This window comes from Odocoileus virginianus, chromosome 9 (genome assembly GCF_023699985.2).
Source record: "Odocoileus virginianus isolate 20LAN1187 ecotype Illinois chromosome 9, Ovbor_1.2, whole genome shotgun sequence".
NCBI lineage: Eukaryota > Metazoa > Chordata > Mammalia > Artiodactyla > Cervidae > Odocoileus > Odocoileus virginianus.
This window is the reverse complement of record NC_069682.1, coordinates 66,155,895-66,175,774: the sequence shown is the minus strand read 5'-3', so window position 1 is coordinate 66,175,774 and position 19,880 is coordinate 66,155,895. Positions and strand designations below refer to the sequence as shown.

The window sequence follows — 19,880 nt, the reverse complement described above, 5'->3', positions numbered from 1 at the left end:
GGAGAGGAGAGGAGCCGGCTGGTAAAGCTTGGGCACAAGGATATACATGCATGGGTCCTTGGCTGAGTGAGACATAACAAGGAATCTTAGAGAACATTCAGGAGCCTGACTGCCTGGGTTTAAATCCCAGCTCCATCTCTTAAAGCCTGGGTGGCTTTTTGGGTATTACTTCAACTCTGCCTCACCCTTTCATCTGTAAAATGGAATTACTAATACTATTAATTTTCCAGAGTTACTAGGAGAATTAAAGAAGTTAATTGTGTTTGTAATAGCCTTAAATAATGCCTAGAAAGTGAGCCGATGCGGATTATGAAAGATTTCACAGAAAGTTTTTATTCACTTTCCAAGAGAGGAAAAGGGTCAGTCACACAGAGCTGAATGATTGAGTTTCAAAGGGCATGGTGTAGAAAAGAGGGGGTGATCCATAGTTGTATCTGGGCTGACCGTTCTTCAATAGGATGTGGTTTTTCTGAGAATCTAATTTCTTCAGTTATTCCGCAATCCTTGGGTGTCTGAAAGAGACTTGATAGTGGACCTTGAGAGGCACTACTCTATTTTGAACAATGTTAGATGGGTTTGCAGAAAGAAATAAATAAACTTAGGATTTATCATTTCATGGTTAGTATATCCATTTCCTGGGGTTGCCGTAATAAGGTACCACAAACTGGGTGGCTTAAAACAACTCGATGTATTCTCTCACAGATCTGGAGGCTGGAAGTCCAAAATCAAGGAGTCTGTAGGGTCACGCTCCCCTTGAGATTCTGCGTAGACTCTCTCTTGCCGCGTCCTCATTTCTGACGAAGGCTATAAACTCTTCAGTGTCCCTCGACCTGCAGTCGCCTCACTCCATTCTCTGCCTCTGTCATTACATGGCCCCCTCCTTGGGTATCTCTAGCTAAATTCTGCTCTCCTTGTAAGAACAGTAGTCAAACTGTATTAGAGCCACTTTAACTGGTTTACATCTGTAAGGACCCTATTTCCAAGCCTGCATCGGCCACCAATTTTTCTTGTAGAAAACTTGAGATCAATTGTGAGCATTCTCATTTTTCTTGCATTATAGATATTTTAGTAGGATTTGGGGAGAAGTTTTAGAAACCACCATCTCATTAAGCAAATACTTAATTATGTTAACTTGAGGTTGCTGAGAATGGATCTGAATGAACAAGACAAATGATACTAAATTGACTTTTTTCCTGTCATATTAGTAAAATATTTCTAAAGTTGTAAAATATCTAATTCTATAAAGATGCAGTAAAAATTTTTGAGATTATAAAAAAAAAAAGACCCTATTTCCAAATAAGGTCACATTCACAGACTATGAAAGTTCTAACCTCTGGCATGGGGCTTCAGTATATCTTTTAGGGCAGCAGTTCCCAATATTTTTGCACCAGGGAACGGTTTCATGGAAGACAGTTTTTCCAGGGACGCGGGTAGAGGGAATGGTTTTGGGGATGATTCAAGTGCATGGCATTTATTGTGCACTTTATTTCTCTTACTATTACATCAGCTCCACCACAGATCACCAGGCCTTAGATCCGGGAGACTGGGGACCCTTGTTTTAGGGGAACACAATTTAACTGGAAACTGTCATTTTAAAAGCATCAGTTCTTGCAGTGGTTTTTAGATGCCAATTCCCCCCCTGTAGTAACATCAGTACCAGAAAGTGGGAGTGGTGTGTCCTTGGTAACTCACTGAGAGACCGGGAGATGGCACCCAGCTATCTTACCTCCTGGACATGGTCCTTCTATGAGGTAGGGACTCTTCAATTCTGATCTGCTGAAGACCTTGTTCCCAAGAACAGGGATATCACACTTCATTATGCATTAGGATTGCTTGGAGTGCATATTACTCATCTAGAGTTTCTGATTCAGTTGGTCAGGGATGAGGCCAGAGAAACTGTATTTCTAGTATGTTCCCAGGTAGAGCTGATGATGCTGGTCCAGAGACTACTTGGAGAACCACCGTTCCACATTAGTGCTGCTTAAGCTTGGTGGCACATTACAACCACCTGGGGAGCTTCTAGAAACCCAGATGCCCAGGCTGCACCCCATACCGACTGAATTAGGATCTCATCAGTAATTTTAAAGCTCCCCAAATGATCTGTGCAGCCAAGGCTGAGAAGCACGGCTCCAGAATACATCAAAAAATGTTTTTAGAGAAAAGCCATTCTTCAGGGTATCTATTTTAGTGGATTTGTATTTAATAAATAATGAGGCCATTTAAATCAACATGGCTGTGTGCTGTATTTAAAAGGTTACCAGAGAGCATTTATTGAGTACTTACTGTGTACCATGCACTGGGGGAAATGCTTCGGTAACTACTACACACCATTTAAATCTTCACAAACACCCTCCCTTCCTGGGGCACACGGATGCTACCTGCAGTTCTGCAGGCAGGAGGAAACTGACATGCAAAGGATTGAGTAACTCGCAAGAGCTCACGCAGCAAGTCTGAGACGGAGCCAGGCTTTGACGCCAGGTTGTCTGGCACCAAAGCTGATGTTAACTGCTGTGCCATCCTGCCTTCTGAGAGGAGAGGAAGTGGCGTGTTCGCCTTTTAATCCTGCAGTTTTCCATATCCTCGTTTACACTGTCAGCTCTGCTCTAGGGTAGCCCAGCTTCTGCCTCAGTTACAGTCATTCTGAGTTAGTGGGATTTGGATTAATGAGGTTTTGCTGCATTCAACGAGGACTGGAATTATTACCATGGATGGAATTTGCACTTCTGATTTTGTCCCAAAAGGAGAAGTGGAGGAAAGTTAAAACAGGTGTCCTGAGCTGGCAGGCAGAAAGCAGGGTAGGGCCCTCTGACTTCTGCCAACATGCCACATGCCTTGGCCAAGCACCCCCTCTGTCTGGGCCTCAGTTTCTTTTCTAAAATGAGAGAATGATGCAGTTCCCTTCCAGTTCTGACGTGTAAATTTAATTAGATATTCAATCATGTCAGCACAGAAACATCCAGGCTTCACAGAGTACAGCGCTGGCTTTTGATAGGAGTAGAGTTTCAGCTGAGTTTTCCTTGTCTGCCTCCTTTGGATGGACATCTCTCTGGCTCCAGGGTTCCAGTCTTTGTGTTTAAAGTCTGTCCAGAGATGCCAGTAAAGGATGGGTCAAGGAAAGCCCTACAGGAAGGGAAAGAGAGCCTGGTCAGTGTCTCCCCTGGCTCTTCACATCCAGGAAAGAGCCCTGTGGAGTTCCAGCACCCTCTCTCACTTGGCGGGGGGTCTCCTGTTCTCCATTCATACATGCAGGATTTGGCAGGATCCATTGGAAGGACTGATGCTGAAGCTGAAACTCCAGTACTTTGGCCACCTGATGCAAAGAACTGACTCATTTGAAAAGACCCTGATGCTGGGAAAGATTGAGGGCAGGAGGAGAAGGGGACGACAGAGGATGAGATGGTTGGATGGCATCACCAACTCGATGAACATGGGTTTGGGTGAACTCTGGGAGTTGGTGATGGACAGGGAGGCCTGGCGTGCTGCAATTCATGGGGTTACAAAGAGTCAGACATGACTGAGCAACTGAACAAAACAAAACAAACAAACAAAAAAACAAGAGGCTGGAATCACTTCTAACCTCTTTTCCAGATAGTTTCTCAGTCTCTACTTGAATTCCTCCGATAATGGGGAGCTCATTACCTCCAAAAGCTTATGCAGAGCATGAGTCTTGTCTGGCTTTTCACATCACGGTATCCTATGTTAACAGCCACTGGTACAAAGCAGGTGCTCATTAAGTATTTTTTTCAACAAATTAATATGCAGAGAGAAATAAACTACTCCCTTTGAGGAGGAGATGATGATTTCTAAGAGCAGTGGGCCTTTGAGTTGGTCCCTAAAAGGTGAAGAGAAAGGAGCTGAAGAAGAAAACATGGGACAGTCAATGCAGGCATTAGGCTCTTCCAAAGGAGACCCAAGCAGTTCTGCTCTATCTTATTTATTTGTTTGTTTTTGCCTGCACTGAGTCTTTGTTGCTTTGCAAGGACTTTCTCTAGTTGCAGCAAGCAGGAGCTACTCTTCGTTGCAGTGCATGGACTTTTTGGTGTGGTGGTCTCTCCTATTGCGGGTGCGCTGGCTTCAGTAGTTGCAGCTGACGGGCCCTCGAGTGCAGGCTCTGTAGTTGTGATGCAACAGGCTTAGCTGCTCCGTGGCATGTGGCATCTTCCATGTCCCCTGCATTGGCAGGCAGATTCTTATCCACCAGGGAAATCAAAGCAGTTCTACTTTACTAGAAATTTCTTCCCTGTGTCCAGCCAACATGGTGGTTCTAATTCTGCCCTCTGGGGCCACATGGAGCCAGATACCACATGTGTGAAAAGAGCATTCCAGAATATTTCCTTTCCATGAGAAACATCCCCATGTGTTTCAGACACTCTTCCTCCTCCTGTCATAGAATGATTCTGGAACCTTTCACAGCCCTACAGTTCTCTCCATTGAGCCATTCCACCTGCTACCGTCCCTTACAAAGACTGGTACTCAGGATCCACAGAACTCATGGTCTCTCGTGGGCACATCCCCAGACACTAGCCCTCACTCAGCTAACAAGCAAAGGTCGGGGAGACCTCCCAGTGATCTGTCACATCACATTGTCCCAACCTGTCAGAAGCAGGGAACTTGGATTGCTATGTCTTGAAACGTTCTTCAACCCTCCAAGGACCCAGCAGAGGAATAGACAGGCTTGTGCAATGCCTGCTTTCTAACAGCTCTCGGTACCCCCTGCTGGTGAAATTGTGTGACCCAATTGGAAGGAACCTCAGAACAACTAGACAAAAAATTCCAAGTTCAGCAAGTCACAGGTACTTAAGTCTTAAGGGATTTGAGGACTGCGTGAGTTATATGACCCATACTATGTTCCTTGTGGCCGTCTTATACGGTTTTTTGTTTATTTTTTTTTAAGCATTCTATAGCTATGGCCATTCTGTGGGCTCTGAGAGAGAAAAAGAAGTCTCTGCCTTCTATGTACATTCCATCATTTCTTCAGACATCCTAGGAAGGAAATGCTAAATTGTTAGACAAAACTATCCATTAAGTAGAAATATTTCAGGTCCCCAACTAATTTCATGCAGCTTTTTCTTCCTGTCTCCTTGCATATATCTGTTTTTAAGTGGTTATAATCTGTAGTCAGAGAAGAATGACAGTCTTTTCTGCACCTCAGATTGTAGACTTTAAAACATAAATTTGCACAGCAAATTTATTGAGCACCGGCTACATGCCAGACACTCAGCAAGAGGTTGGAGTAGATCCAGGAGGTTGGAAGAGGTTCACCCAAGAGGTGCTTGCCTTCCTGGGCAGGAGAGTTGAATCACTGCAGTTGGGTTAGTCAAGTGCTTCATTCACATGGCAACGAGGTCCTCCATGATCCCCTGACAGGGTTCAAACCAGCTATTTGTTGCTCTCCTCTCACCATATATATTGTTTCTTCTTGGCTTTCCTCACGTTTGGGATTTTATATCGATTTCTGTATTTCCCGGTCTAGTGCCTGTCTCTGCCATCAGTCTCTGTGTCCTAGGAAGGTGGAGATCATGTTTGGTGTTTGACACTGTGATCTTCCATCGAGCAGAGACTGGCGCATGTAGGTGCTAAATAAATGTGTTCAGTGGAAGAGTCCACCCAGAAGAGAGAACCATGCAGCTGTCTGGGGGAGCAAGAGAAGATGTGACATCTGAATGCCCCTGAGTCTTGAAGGATAAAGAGGAGGGGGTCCAGGGAGAAGAATAGGGTCACGCTGAGGAGGAAGGAGTATTGAGGAATGCTTAGGAGAGGGGGGTGAAGTAGCTGGTGTTCCCTAAAAGGAGACGTGTGTGGAAGATAAGGCCGAGCTGAAGCCTGGAGCCGTACGCTGAGGGTCTGATGTGCCCCACTCCCTAGTTTGTATGCTCCCCTTCTTTAGGAAGAAGAGGGAGGGGAATCAGCCAAGTTCTGTGACCACAGGAATGAATATGATCTCCTCTAAATTACTTTTTTTTTAATTATTTATTTATCTGACTGCTCTGGGTCTTAGTTGCGGCACACAGGATCTTCGATCTTCGTTGCAGCATACAGGATCTTTAGTTGCGGCTTGCAAACTCTTAGTTGCAGTGTATGGGATCTAGTTCTCTGACCAGAAGTCGAACCTGGGCCCCCTGCATTGGAAGCGTGGAATCTCACCCACTGGACTACCAGGGGAGTCCCCCTAAATTACTAGGAGGGTTTTCAATACTTAAATTATGAATAAGATCCCCAAAGTGCAGTTTTATGTTTTATTTCCTTCTACATACCTTTCATTTCCATTTTGAAGCTGCAACACCTGTCTACATATTTTTAAATTTTAGGTAGCATCATCATCACCATGAAAACATCATGTCAACCATGGGCTAAAAACTAAGAATGTGAAAAACCTGAGTTGTCCAGTTTTTAAATATATGCTTTGGAGAGGCTCCATTTAAAAAATTTTTACCCAGGTGTTCAGAGCTACCCAAACTTTACTGTAAAATACCACTATTCATAGAGGCAGCCAAGGTCTTTTTATTATTATTATGCCTTTGGAAACCAATGATTTGTGCCTAAGACAACTGTCTCCATATTATTTTACCCTGAATAGAATGAGATTGGTTGGGAGTTCTGCCCTAAGGAAATATCAAAACCCCAATACATACTCATTTATAGTTCGAAAGTTAACTCTCTTATCAGATTTCCTTTTATTTCCTGCTGGGGCAGTATGAACAGAACTCAGATGGAGGCAGAGGGTCTGCTGTATATCTTTTCAAATTTATGATTAAGAAGGTCACATATACATTTTTAAACACACTCCTTTTTGATAATAAATGAAGAATGAAACTGTGAAATGTCATCAGAAGCCGAATTACTCATTTTTCTTTCATTCGCATACCCCTGCCTGCTGGCTGATTGCCTGCCAATGGTGAGGAAAGGCCCGAGTGACCAAATGCTTCATTTCTTATGGTTTTTCTGTCTGCCTGGAATAGTCTCACTAGTGGAGCAGCATGCCTATGGCCAGAGCATTTGAACCGAAAGATGCACTTCTATTCCTGAGCCCCCTTCTTTTCCCCAGGCCAATTTAAAAAATAATAATAATTCAATTTAGGCTGCGTTTGTCTTCAAATTGTGGCCAGAATGAGAGAAGTGAAAGCTCTTCTCTTCCCAAGTCCAGATCCACTCTAGGTGCTTCTCTTCTATGTTCTCTGTCTACAAAGCAAGATCCAAACAGATGCCATGCCTTTGGCATGAGCCACTCTAATGTGGGAGGGGAGGATGTAGTTGGGATCTGTGCCTCTGGGTCCCTTCCTGCAAGGTCATCCAGCACTGGCTGGATTCTTTGGGAGAAGATCACTGCTTCTGTACAGGTGGCCTCCTCTTCACAATACCTTTTGGGTCCTGGTGGCTGTTCCCTCTGCTTGTCCCTCTGGACCCACAGGTGATAAACAGCTCTCCTATCACTGTATTATACCTCGGGTTCCGTAGAGTTGCAAAGAGTAGGACATGACTGAAGTGACTTAGACTGCAAGCATGTCTCTAAAATACTTGTGTGTGTGTGTATGTGTGTGTGTGTGTGCATGCACACGATATCAGTCATATCTGACACTCTGTGACCACATGAACTATAGCCCACCAGGCTCCTCTGTCCTAGAATTTTCCAGGCAGAAATACTGGAGCTGCTTGCCATTTCCTGCTCCTGGGGATCTTCCTGACCCAGGGTTTGAACCCACATGTCTTGCATCTTCCTGCATTGGCAGGCAGATTCTTTGCCACTGTGCCACCTGGGAAGCCTAGGTTATTCATTGCTTTTAATACCTCCTCTGACAGGAGTTCATTACCTCTTGAAACTGCCTATTTCATTATCAGATGGGCTCAACTTTGGAAATTTTCTATGCAGTGCTGAATTTGACCTCTCTGGAACATCTCTTCTTTCCATGTTAAAGTAAGAGTGACCAGGATTGAATTTGAAGTCAAGCCCTGTGAAAAATGGAGCAGGAGACCTGAAAGAATTTACCCTCCAGATATTTCACATGCAACGTGTAGCTTTGCATATCATAGGGACAAAGTTACTGTACTTAGATGGACACATATTGGGTAAACTCAGAGGGACCCGTTTTTTTTTTTTTTAATTTACAAATATTTGACAAGCTGTCCTGTGCAGGTCAGTCCTAATTTTATACCTCTGACAATAAATCTAAGACCCAATAGTTGACATTTAAGGGGAGTAGATTTCAAATCCATACAAGAACTTTTAACCCTCAGCCTCCTAGTGAGGTGCCAAAGTCTCCATCCCTTGGTATAATCCAGGAGGGATGGGATTCCACAGCAGGACTGCTGGAGAGAGGACTCGAGCAGGGGGATGCAGTTGAATCAGTGGTGATGATGCAAAAGCAAGAAGAGCAGCTGCCGCATGTTGAGCATTCACTGTGTGCCAGGCGCTGCACTCCACACACACTGTCTCACTTAGTCCTCAAGTAATTCCTCTGAGGTTGGCCTGTGAAGTGCAGAACTTAACGAGGTCAAGGATCCTGCCCTGCCTCGTGCAGTCACAGGCTGCGTGGAGGGAGGCTATGAAGCCAGGTCTGTCTGATACCAAAGCTGCTGGTTTCAGTCCCTGGTGGTTGGTGTCAGAATCACCTGGGGAACTTGGTGGCCATGCAGACATTCAGTCCTTGTCCTACTTGTATGAATCTAGGATCTGTGGGCTTTTTCAGCTGAGTGGTTCTGATGTACACGAGTTTGAGCATGGCTGTTCCGGGTCGTCATCATCATTGTCATCATTATCATCGTCGTCATTATTCTAAATGCCCATCTGGCTCTGAGGGTTACTATAGGGATAACTGTGCATCTAGTTCTGCTTTAACTTTTATCCTTTTGAGCTATAGGGCTAACTAACGTCCACTCTTACCCCCTGCCCCCACCAGCTCCTACTTCAATCCACCATTGTTTTGTGGGTTATTTCATGAGCTCAATCACAGAGAATGGCCAGACTTCATTATGAATATCCTTCAGAGCCCCACAGGACAAGTTCCACATGACTGCGTCTTCCTTTTAAAGTCAGAGAAATGTTATGGAAATCTCATTTTTTTCCCATTTTAAGCTCAGTAAAGAACACACCCTTTGCTGGGGGTGAGGCAGAATGAATGTCATGTTTCTGAAACTGAAGCCATTAAAAGTTTCAGAATGACTTAGGCTTATCGCCCCTTGACCTTGGAGGACCTGCCTTGACCCTGTTTCTGGACAATGCACCAGGTTTTGGGGTTGAGGATGGGTGGGAAAAGAGCAGTCTGATCTTCCAGCCCTTTGAAGCAACTGTCACCATCTGACTGTGATTTTTCCCCTTGCACATGTCCCAAAGGAAGCTGGCCAAGAAGCAGAAGGAGACCCAGAGTGGAGCACAGAGGGAAATGGGGCCCGTGGCCTCAGCCGACAAACCCACTGCCAAGCTCAGCTCCAGCCGCAATGATGAAGGCTTCTCCTCTAGCTCACAGGATGTGAACGGATTCGGTAAGTTGAGCCAACCAAGGGGAAGGGGACATCTGTGGTCCGGCTTGACCCTGGTGCCTCTGCTATTGACCCCTCCCAGTGTCGTGTGCTGTAGGACACGGGGGCCATATGCTTCCCTGGGATCATCAGGCTGAAAGTGATCCCTGGCAAAGACTGGGGCCACCCATCCTGGGTGAAAAGTAAAATTTCAGAATCCTTCCCAAAACAGGTGGGAATAATGATAAGTCATCTTAACTGCTGCTTGTGCGCAGAAAGCAGTTAAAACTAAGAAACAAGAAGGAGAGCACGATTATACACTTGAGGAAAAAATATGCCGTACCAAATTGAGTGTCATAGAGTTGTCAAAGCAGTGTTTCACATAAACCATAAAAGGTAAATGACTTATGGGTTACAACTGTCTCCATTTCTCAGCTTAGGAAACTGAGGCTCAGAGAAGCACTTTCTCCTAAGCCCCATGCTGACGAGCAACTCATTCAGTCCTGGAAGCCATGCCTTCCCAGCCTTGCCCAGTTCCCAAGTGGCATTAAGTCAAAAGCAATGGAGTTCTTATGCAGAGTTAACACAGGATCTCAAGCTAATAGCAGTGGCCACGGTTTCAGGGTTGACCCCTGTCCAAAGGAGAACCTCAGGACTAGTAACCTAAAGCTACCTTGGCAATCTGACTCAAGAGAGCTGACTTTTGATCTTAAGTTTCTGAAAGCCAGTTCTTTTTCTAGATTTCATAGAAATGGTGAATTCCCCAGCCTTTGCTCCAAATTGGGGAAAGCAGGAAATCTAAAGGAATATGAACAGAGACACATGTTCTCTCCACACTGTGCCATTGGCAAAGGGAAGAAAACATATTTTGTAAAAATCACTTCATTGTTGTTATTGTTCATTGTTCAGTCGGTAAGTTGTGTCTGACTATTTGTGAATCCGTGGACTGCAGCATGCTAGGCTTCCCTGTCCTTCACTATCTCCCACAGTTTGCTCAAACTCATGTCATTGAGTCAGTGATGCCATCCAACCATCTCATCCTCTCTCATCCCCTTTTCCTCCTCCCTTCAATCTTTCCCAGCATCGGGGTCTTTTCCAATGAGTCTGCACTTTGCATCAGGTGGCCAAAGTATTGGAGCTTTAGCATCACTCCTTCCAATGAATATTCAGGATTGATTTCCTTTAGGATTGGCTGATTGGATCTCCTTGCAGTCCAAGAGACTCTTAAGAGTCTTCTCCAACACCACAGTTTCAAAGCATCAATTCTTCAGTGCTCAGTTTTCTTTATGGTCCAACTCTCACATCCATACATGACTGCTGGAAAAACCATAGCTTTGACTAGACAGACCTTTGTCAGCAAAACAATGTCTCTGCTTTTTAATACACTGTCTAGGTTGGTCATAGCTTTTTTTCCAAGGAGCAAGCGTCTTTTAATTTCATGGCTGCAGTCCCCATCTGCAATTATTTTGGAGCCCAAGAAAATAAGAAAACAATGTTTCCATTGTTTCCCCATCCATTTGCCATGAAATGATGGGACCAGATGCCATGATCTTCATTTTTTAACTGTTGAGTTTTACGCCAACTTTTTCACTCCTGTCTTTCACCCTCATCCAATGGTTCTTTAGTTCCTCTTTGCTTTCTGTCATTAGAGTGGTATCATCAGCATATCTGAGGTTGTTGATATCTCTCCCAGCAATCTTGATTCCAGCTTGTGCTTCATCCAGCCTGGCATTTCGCATGATATACTCTGCATATAAGTGAAATAAGCGTGGTGACAATATACAGCCTTGACGTACTCCTTTCCCAGTTTTGAACCAGTCCATGTTCCATGTCCATGTCCAGTTCTAACTGTTGTTTCTTGACTTGCATACAGGTTTCTCAGGAGGTAGGTAAGGTGGTCTGGTATTCCCATCTCTTTAAGAATTTTCCACAGTTTGTTGAGATCCACACAGTCAGAGATTTTAGCATAGTCAATGAAGCAGAAGTAGATGTTTTTTGGAATTCCTGAACCCCATGAACAGTATGAAAAGGCAAAAACAAAAATACATTGATAAGATCAATTTGGGATGATGGGGTTCTATGAGAGGATGAAGACAGAAAGGAAACAAGCATGTATGGACCAGCATTGTCCACACCACAGCCTGTGAGATGCTTTCTGTGCTTGTTCCCATTTATAGATGATGCATCCAGAGTTAAGTGTTTGGCTGACCTGCCCACTGGTACACACCACTGTCTCCTGGTGGATCTAGGATCCAAGGCTGCCGCAGACCCATGATTCCTAATCTCATGTACAGCACAGCATCTAGCTGAGGAAGTTTACAAAATCCACGTGTCTCGGCCCCACACTTACTTGCTGAATCAAAACCTCCTGGGGCATCAGGAGTGGGGGTGGGACTCAGGGATGTAGACTTTTGTAAAAGCCGCTCGGGGTTCTTACAGGCACCTTGGTTAGAAGCACTGAACTTTGAAAGAGGCAGCAGCGGTTTTCAAATACTGACGTGCTGCCTTGGGAAAGAGATTTTGCTTTAAACATATAATGATTGAAAAAAATATTAAAATGAATACCCATACACCTTTTACCGAGGTTCACCAATTGTTCAGAACTTGCAACATTTGCACTCCTTCTCCCTGTCTTTCTCTCGCGCTCTCTCTCTCTCTCACACACACACACTATACACATACACACAGTATATACACACACACTATATATACACAATTTTCTGAACTGTCTAGATATAAGTTTTGGACATCGTGATACTCCCACCTCCAGAAAACTCAGCACATTTCCTGAGAAAGAGGACAGCTCTTCAGCATAATTGCAGTAAAAGTATCTTACCCAAGAAATGTGACCTTGTTTCTGTCTTTGATAGGCCAGCCCATAGCTGAATTTCCCCCATGGCCCTGAAGTATTCTCTTTTTTATTTGTTACTATCTTTTGGATCCAGGATTCAGTCAAGGTGCTCACTTTATATTTGACCTCCACATCTTCCATCACCTTTTTATCTACAATGTTCTCCCACCTTTGGTTTTCCTTTCAGGATGCTGACATCTTTTAAAAATCTAGGCCAGCTGTCTACAAAATACTCCTGAGTCCAGATTCATCTAAATTTTTTCATCATGATCATATTCAGGTTAAACATTTTGGCAAAAATGCTGCACAGGTGACATTGTGTACATACTTCCCTTTGCATCATTTCCATAGAAACTATCACTCTGATTAACTATCACAAAGCTATCACTTTGCCCACTCTTGGTGATGTTAAGTTTAAGCACTTGTTAAGGTTGAGAATTGGACAGTCTTAACACTACATACTGATTATTTCATGAGCAAATATTTAGCTTGTTTTTCTCAGAGAGCAGAGCAGGTTTACAGTCTGCGTAACCACAAAGTCAGTTACTTTTTTTTTTTTCCTTTTTTTTCTTTTTTTTTTTTTCATTTTTCTTTTTTTTTTTTTCCATTTATTTTTATTAGTTGGAGGCTAATTACTTTACATCATTGCAGTAGTTTTTGTCATACACTGAAATGAATCAGCCATGGATTTACATGTAATCCCCATCCCGGTCCCCCCTCCCACCTCCCTCTCCACCCGATCCCTCTGGGTCTTCCCAGTGCACCAGGCCCGAGCACTTGTTCCATGCACCCAACCTGGGCTGGTGATCTGTTTCACCCTAGATAATATACATGTTTCGATGCTGTTCTCTTGAAACATCCCACCCTCGCCTTCTCCCAGAGTCCACAAGTCTGTTCTATACATCTGAGTCTCTTTTTCTATTTTGCGTATAGGGTTATCGTTACCATCTTTCTAAATTCCATATATATGTGTTAGTATACTGTAATGGTCTTTATCTTTCTGGCTTACTTCGCTCTGTATAATGGGCTCCAGTTTCATCCATCTCACTAGAACTGATTCAAATGAATTCTTTTTAATGGCTGAGTAATATTCCATGGTGTATATGTCCCACAGCTTCCTCATCCATTCGTCTGCTGATGGGCATCTAGGTTGCTTCCATGTCCTGGCTATTATAAACAGTGCTGCGATGAACATTGGGGTGCACGTGTCTCTTTCAGATCTGGTTTCCTTGGTGTGTATGCCCAGAAGTGGGATTGCTGGGTCATATGGCAGTTCTATTTCCAGCTTTTTAAGAAATCTCCACACTGTTTTCCATAGCGGCTGTACTAATTTGCACTCCCACCAACCGTGTAAGAGGGTTCCCTTTTCTCCACACCCTCTCCAGCATTTATTGCTTGTAGACTTTTGGATAGCAGCCATCCTGACTGGCGTATAATGGTACCTCATTGTGGTTTTGATTTGCATTTCTCTGATAATGAGTGATGTTAAAAAAAATAATTTGTTTATTTTTGGTTGTGCTGAGTCTTTGTTGCTTCGAGGACTTTTCTCTAGTTGCAGCAAGCAGGGGCCACTCTCCAGTAGCAGTGTGCGGGCTTCTCTTTGCCGTGGCTTCTCCCAATGGGGAGCACAGGCTCTAGGCCACGTGGGCTCAGTAGTTGTAGCTCCCGGGCCCTAGAGCTCAGGCTTAAGAATTGTGGTGCACGGGCTTAGTTGCTCCTTGGCATGTAGGATCTTGCCTGATCAGGGATCAAACCCGTGTCTCCTGCATTGGCAGGCAGATTCTTTACCAGTGAGCCACCAGGGAAGCCCTCTCTCCCCAGAGAGTCAGTTCTTAATCCATTCTCCACACGGGTGAATTTCTGGGGTTTGTACATTCCAGCAGAGAGCAGGGGAGGCAGAACAGGGGGTGCAGGGAACTGGGCTTGGTCTCTCCTTACAGGTGCACCTGAGCGCCCCCCGACCCCGGCCCCTGCCTCTGACTGTGTTAACTTGTCAACGACTCTCCTGCTTTTGTTCTGGGCAAGGGCGTTCACTAGCAGGTCTAGCTGTTGGCACATGCTGGCCAAGTAGTACCTATTCACCAAAATGAGTATTTCCTGTCCAGACCAAGCTCTTGTGCACACTTATTCCATTTGTCAAAATGTCATGGGAGTACTCTGAAGACCAAAGAGATGTGGTCAGAGACACGACAAACATCATGCACCCAATTTATATGTTTTTGACCTCAAGTGAAAACCTGGGGAACACCAGTTTCTTGGATTTCAAGGGGAAAATACCACCTTCATTTCCCCCATGGGCTAAAACTTAAGACTGTTTAAGATGAAAGCACCCAAGACCAGGATAGATTGGCCAGTCAGGGAGGAAGAAGCAGCAGATCCAATAAAATATAATTAGATGTTTTAAAGTCCAGACACAATCTTTCCAAGATTGATATGTGTGTTTTATATTTATATACACACAGGCATAACATGCATACATACACAGACCTGTGTGTACATATACATATTGTATATACATTTATTTTAATATTGTTTTTAAAAGGAAAAAATTCAATTAACATTATACTCAATCATTAAGACATTTTGCATTTGAATCAATGGGCATTTAGGATTCTGTTTATCTGGTGTCCTCAGGCTAGAACCACAAACATGTTCTGGGGATTCTTTTGAATGCCCTGGAATGCATCAGGTACCTTTTAAAGTGCTCTGTGAAACCACTAAGGTATGATTTGAGGGGGGGGAAATGTAAGTAATGCTTACATTGGAGGTGTGGAAATTGCTTCTGAAATCACCCTGATGTATGTAAAATTGAATCTATTTTTGTGACATTAGGAAAGTGACTGGCTTCTGCATCAGTGTCTTTAAGAGGCCCTGAGATTATTTGCAAATGTTGAGGAAGCATTGAACAAAGAATAGGTGTCACATTGGAAAAGATTTCAGAAAAACCTGCCCTGAGCAATTATTTCATTATGGAACAGGTGGTCCCTGACCTAATTCAACCTTGGCACCCAACGGTGTGGGTTTGTTTTCCCAGATTTTCAATTCCAAGTGACTGCTTAGTTCTACAGCATCCACTCCATCCCAATTGTAGAGGGCTAGTGACCTCCAGGATACAGGGATGATGGCTGTCTGTCAGGGATGGGCTATTGCTCTGGAGAGCTTTAGCATTCTTGAAAAAGGATTGCTTGTCAACAATGTGCATCATTTTCCATTTAAAGGATTGCTGGCTTTTATTAAGTAATCTGATTTTGATCTTATTGCCCTGTTTACCTGCTTGTTCTTTTTCTGAGATCTTTGGCTCACTGGGATCATTTTCTGGGTCTTTCTCCTGGTGCTTTCTTTTTTATTTTCCTGTTTAAATCTTCCTTATATTTTTTGTTCATAGTCTCACCCTCTGCTTGTTTATTTTCAATCCAAATCAAAATGCTTCAGAACAAATCACTGTTGAATTCTGTGATACAAGGCTTAGCCATCTATCCTTCCTGTAATAGCATTTGACAGACTCACCCATTGGGTACTGTTAGTAAACTCCATCTTCATTTTTTTGCTTATATTCTATTGAGTGGTTTCATGTCTGGTGGGTGAAGGCAGTTTATATCTTAGGAGCATCCCATGCTGGGCCATCAAGCTATCTGTGCAGTAAAGAAGCAAGCATGGTGGAGGGTTTGAAAGAGATATTCAGTGCCCATTTTCTCGTGCTTAGTATATGCCTGTCCCATCCTGAGTCCCGAGAATAGTTTGGGGAGGGGTGTAATTACAAAAATGAATAAAATGGGTCATCATCGCAAAAATAACAGGTGTTTCTACTTTTGAAGTTTTCATAGTTTACCAGAGTTCTTTTGTAAAACCCTGGAGCTGTATATCCTTATTCCTGCACCATAAGAGAACTAGGAAGTTTATTCTTACCCCCATTCTACAGATGAAGAAACTGAGGTTCAGAGACTCCATTCCCCAAACCATACAGGCATTATTTGCAGCATCGTAATAAGGATCTGTCTCTCCTGACATCAGTTAAGTTTTATCCACTTAGTTCTACAAAAAATTTAGAAAAACATCCATAAAAGTACCTACAAAAACAGCTGTATGAGAATTAAATAATCAGAATCAGGAAAACACAAATGAAGACAAGAGGGTCAAGACCAGGTTATTTTAAACTATAGCTCCATTATATGAAAATTTAGTCTAAATATGCAGGCTGGCAACTTCCAAATTCTAATTTGGCTCTGTGCTCTCTAGTAACAAAAACCCAAATAGGAAGATCATTTGTATTGGCAGCTACAATGTGCTAGACTGTATGCTTTATATAAATCCCACTCTTAAGCCTCCTAGGAACCCTATAAATTAGATATTAGTCCCATTTCATCAGTGAAGAAACTGAGTTTCAAAGAACTGGAGTAAATAAACCCAGTGCCGGAGGAGACTCTTGAAAGTCCCCTGGACTGCAGGGAGATCAAACCAGTCAATCCTAAAGGAAATCAACCTTGAATATTCATTGGAAGGACTGATGCTAAAGCTCCAGTACTTGGCCACTTGATTCAAAGAATAGACTCATTGGAAAAGACCCTGATGCTGGGAAAGATCGAGGGCAGGAGGAGAAGGGGACGACAGAGGATGAGATGGTTGGATGGCATCATCAACTCAGTGGACGTGAGTTTTGAGCAAACTCCAAAAGATAGGGCTTTGCTGATAGCTCAACTGGTAAAGAATCCACCTGTAATTCAGGAGACCCTGGTTCTATTTCTGGGTCAGGAAGTTTCACTGGAGAAGGGACAGGCTACCCACTCCAGTATTCGTGGGCTTCCCCGGTGGCTCAGATGGCAAAGAATCTGCCTGCAATGCAGGAGACCTGGGATCGATCCCTGGGTTGGGAAGATCCCCTGGAGAAGGGAAAGGCTACCCACTCCAGTATTCTGGCCTGGAGAAAGAAAGTAAAGGACAGGGAAGCCTGGCGTGCTGCAGTTGACAGGGTTGCAGGGAGTAGGACCCGACTTAGCGACCGAACAACAGCAACACGCGCACTCGTAGAATGGAGATGGGATCGGCTTGTCTGACTCCAGAACCCAAGTTCCCTCTCCTGCACTAGGAACATAGCTCTCACCGCTCAACTGGTCTCACCATGTGAGGCTGCTAATGGCTGGGAGAGAGGGAGGGCTCCACACCTCCCCTGATGCTCCAACAGCCTTTCTACCACGTGGGCGGAAGCTGCTACCACCATAGTGTCCTGTGTGAAGCCAGTCAGATTCCCACCAAGTGCCAGGCTCTGTGATGAGCGTGTCCAGATACGGATCTTAATCTATCCCTGCAGCAACCCTCTTCAGTTGGTATGTTTATTATCAAACCCATTTTTCAGGAGAGGAACAAGATCTTCCTCAGGTCACATGACGAATAGATGGTGAGGTTTGGACCTCAGATCGGATGTTCTACTTTCAAAACCAAAGCGTCCTGTCTTTCCTGCAACCTTAAGCTTTCTCTCTATCACAAAGTGGGTGAAAGAAAGAAAGGAGAGCAACATTAATAGCCTTTCTGGCTGATGGGACAGGGCCTCTGCTTGGTTTCTCTATGCACTTCAGAGCCCAAAATGCCTGTCACAGGAAAGCAGCTGCCTAGTAGTTCAGGAAGGACTCATGAGAATTGTCCCACAAGAAGCTTCTTAGGAATTGGAGCCATAGACCAGATGGTCCCATTCCTTCCTCGGGCACTCCTGAACTGGCCCACGCCCCAGATAGATACATAGAGAGAGAGCTCATAACCTGTTGTGGGAGACACATGATCCAACAATAAGTATCTCTGCATGATCTAAATATGTATGTATGAATGAATGACAGACCTAAAATTCATCTAAGGTCTTCTAGCTCCAATCCTCTATCTGGTTCCAGCTCTTCTGGTACTGAATTCTATCTTCTTTTAAGCTGAAATCTACTCTCTGTAACTTTCATCCATTCACTCCTGATTGTGCACAGAAATATGGATTGGCCAGCAACCAGATGCTGGCCCATGTCTGCCCTCTGGTGTCACACAGGGTAAAGAAATCAGTCTTTCCCTTTCTGCTGCTCCCAGCCCCAGCCCCAGCTACTGGACCGCTGCCAGCTGTGTGCCCTGCAGGTCCTTCCCTCAGGCTAAGCAGCCCCCACATCAGCTATCAGCCTTCCTCAGTACACATTTCTGTTTTCCAATCTGTTCAAAATCTTGATTGGCACATCTGTCTCCATTTAGTCCATGTCCGTGGAGTGTGTGGTTTCCAAGTCTATGCCGGGCCAAATTAACTGGAAGTTCAGAGAACTGCTACCACCCTCACTCTCTACTCCACACCTAGGTTCAGAACACACTGCTCACGTTTGAATTAACCTCCAAATGCCCATCACAGATCTACCTCCTGCAGAGCTTATGCAGGAGGGATTTGAGGAGCCCAAGTAAAGACTTTCTATTTCATTTGTGCTGTTTCTTCTTGTTGGATTTGACCCTGTTATTCCAGAGTACTAAGATATTTTTGATTTCTGGTTGTGTCAGCCAAGGAGCTCACTTAATCCTCCCAGTTTGGGGCCTCAAATTATAATAATTCTTAGATTACTAATATTCATCATACCAACTATTATCTATTGAGCATTAATTATGAGTTCGTTTCCAGCTGAGCATTTTATGTGCATTATGTTGTCTCATTGGTGTGCTGGAAGGATTAAATAACTGTTATGATTATCCCTGATGATTTACAGGTGAGGAAACTGAGGTTTTAAATAATAAGGAACTTTCCTAAGGCTTCATAGTTTTAAATAGCAGGCTTTTAAGCTGGAACTTAAACCTGGGTCTGTGTGATACCTGTAAGCCCATAACCAAGATCATTCCTGTATACCGCCTTCTATAAGATAGATGTTATTATCCCCATTTTATAGAGTTGTTGTTCAGTTGCTCAGTCATGTCTGACTCTTTGCCACCCCATGGACTGTAGCACGCCAGGCTTCCCTGTCCTTCACCATCTCCTAGAGTTTGCTCAAACTCATGTCCATTGAATCAGTGATACCATCCAACCATCTTATCCTCTGTCATCCCCTTTTCCTCCTGCCCTCAATCTTTCCCAGCATCAGGGTCTTTTCCAGTGACTTGGCTCTTTGAATCAGGTGGCTAAAGTATTGCAGCTTCAGCTTCAGCATCAGCCCTTCCAAAGTATATTCAGGGTTGATTTCCTTTAGGATTGACTGGTTTGATCTCCTCACTGTCCAAGGGACTTTCATTTTCTAGAGAAGGAAACTAAAGCTTTCAGTTTCATACAGACATTGAGACATTTGCTCAAAGTGTGGTCCCCAGATCAGCAGTATCAGCATCACCTGGGAACTTCTTGGAGGCAAATTCTTGCGCCCTTGCCCAGGCCTACTGAACCCAAAACTCTGCATACAGGGCTCAGCAATCACTTGTGGCTTGTGGGGGTCTTAATTCCCCAACCAGGGATTGAACCTGGGTGCACAGCAATGAAAGTGCTGAGTTCTAACCACTGGATGGTCAGGGTATTCCCAGGAATCATTCTTTTTAAAAAGCCTTCCAGGTAATACTGAAGCACCTTAAAGTCTGAGAATAGCTGGCTGGT

The 19,880-nt window shown here is 44.0% G+C and overlaps 1 protein-coding gene across 16 annotated transcripts in view; it reads left to right on the top strand.

Moving 5' to 3' along the window:
* PTPRT (protein tyrosine phosphatase receptor type T) overlaps positions 1-19,880 on the top strand; it is a 1,083,381-nt gene that overhangs the window by 942,072 nt on the left and 121,429 nt on the right. For 11 of the 16 annotated variants that reach the window (XM_070472652.1, XM_070472647.1, XM_070472651.1 and 8 more), the window contains one exon: positions 9,329-9,477. In XM_070472652.1, coding sequence (XP_070328753.1) covers positions 9,329-9,477 — 149 coding nt within the window. Of the gene's footprint in view, positions 1-9,321; positions 9,478-19,880 lie in introns of all 16 variants that reach the window. The other 5 variants (XM_070472643.1, XM_070472639.1, XM_070472638.1 and 2 more) reach the window with 1 other exon arrangement.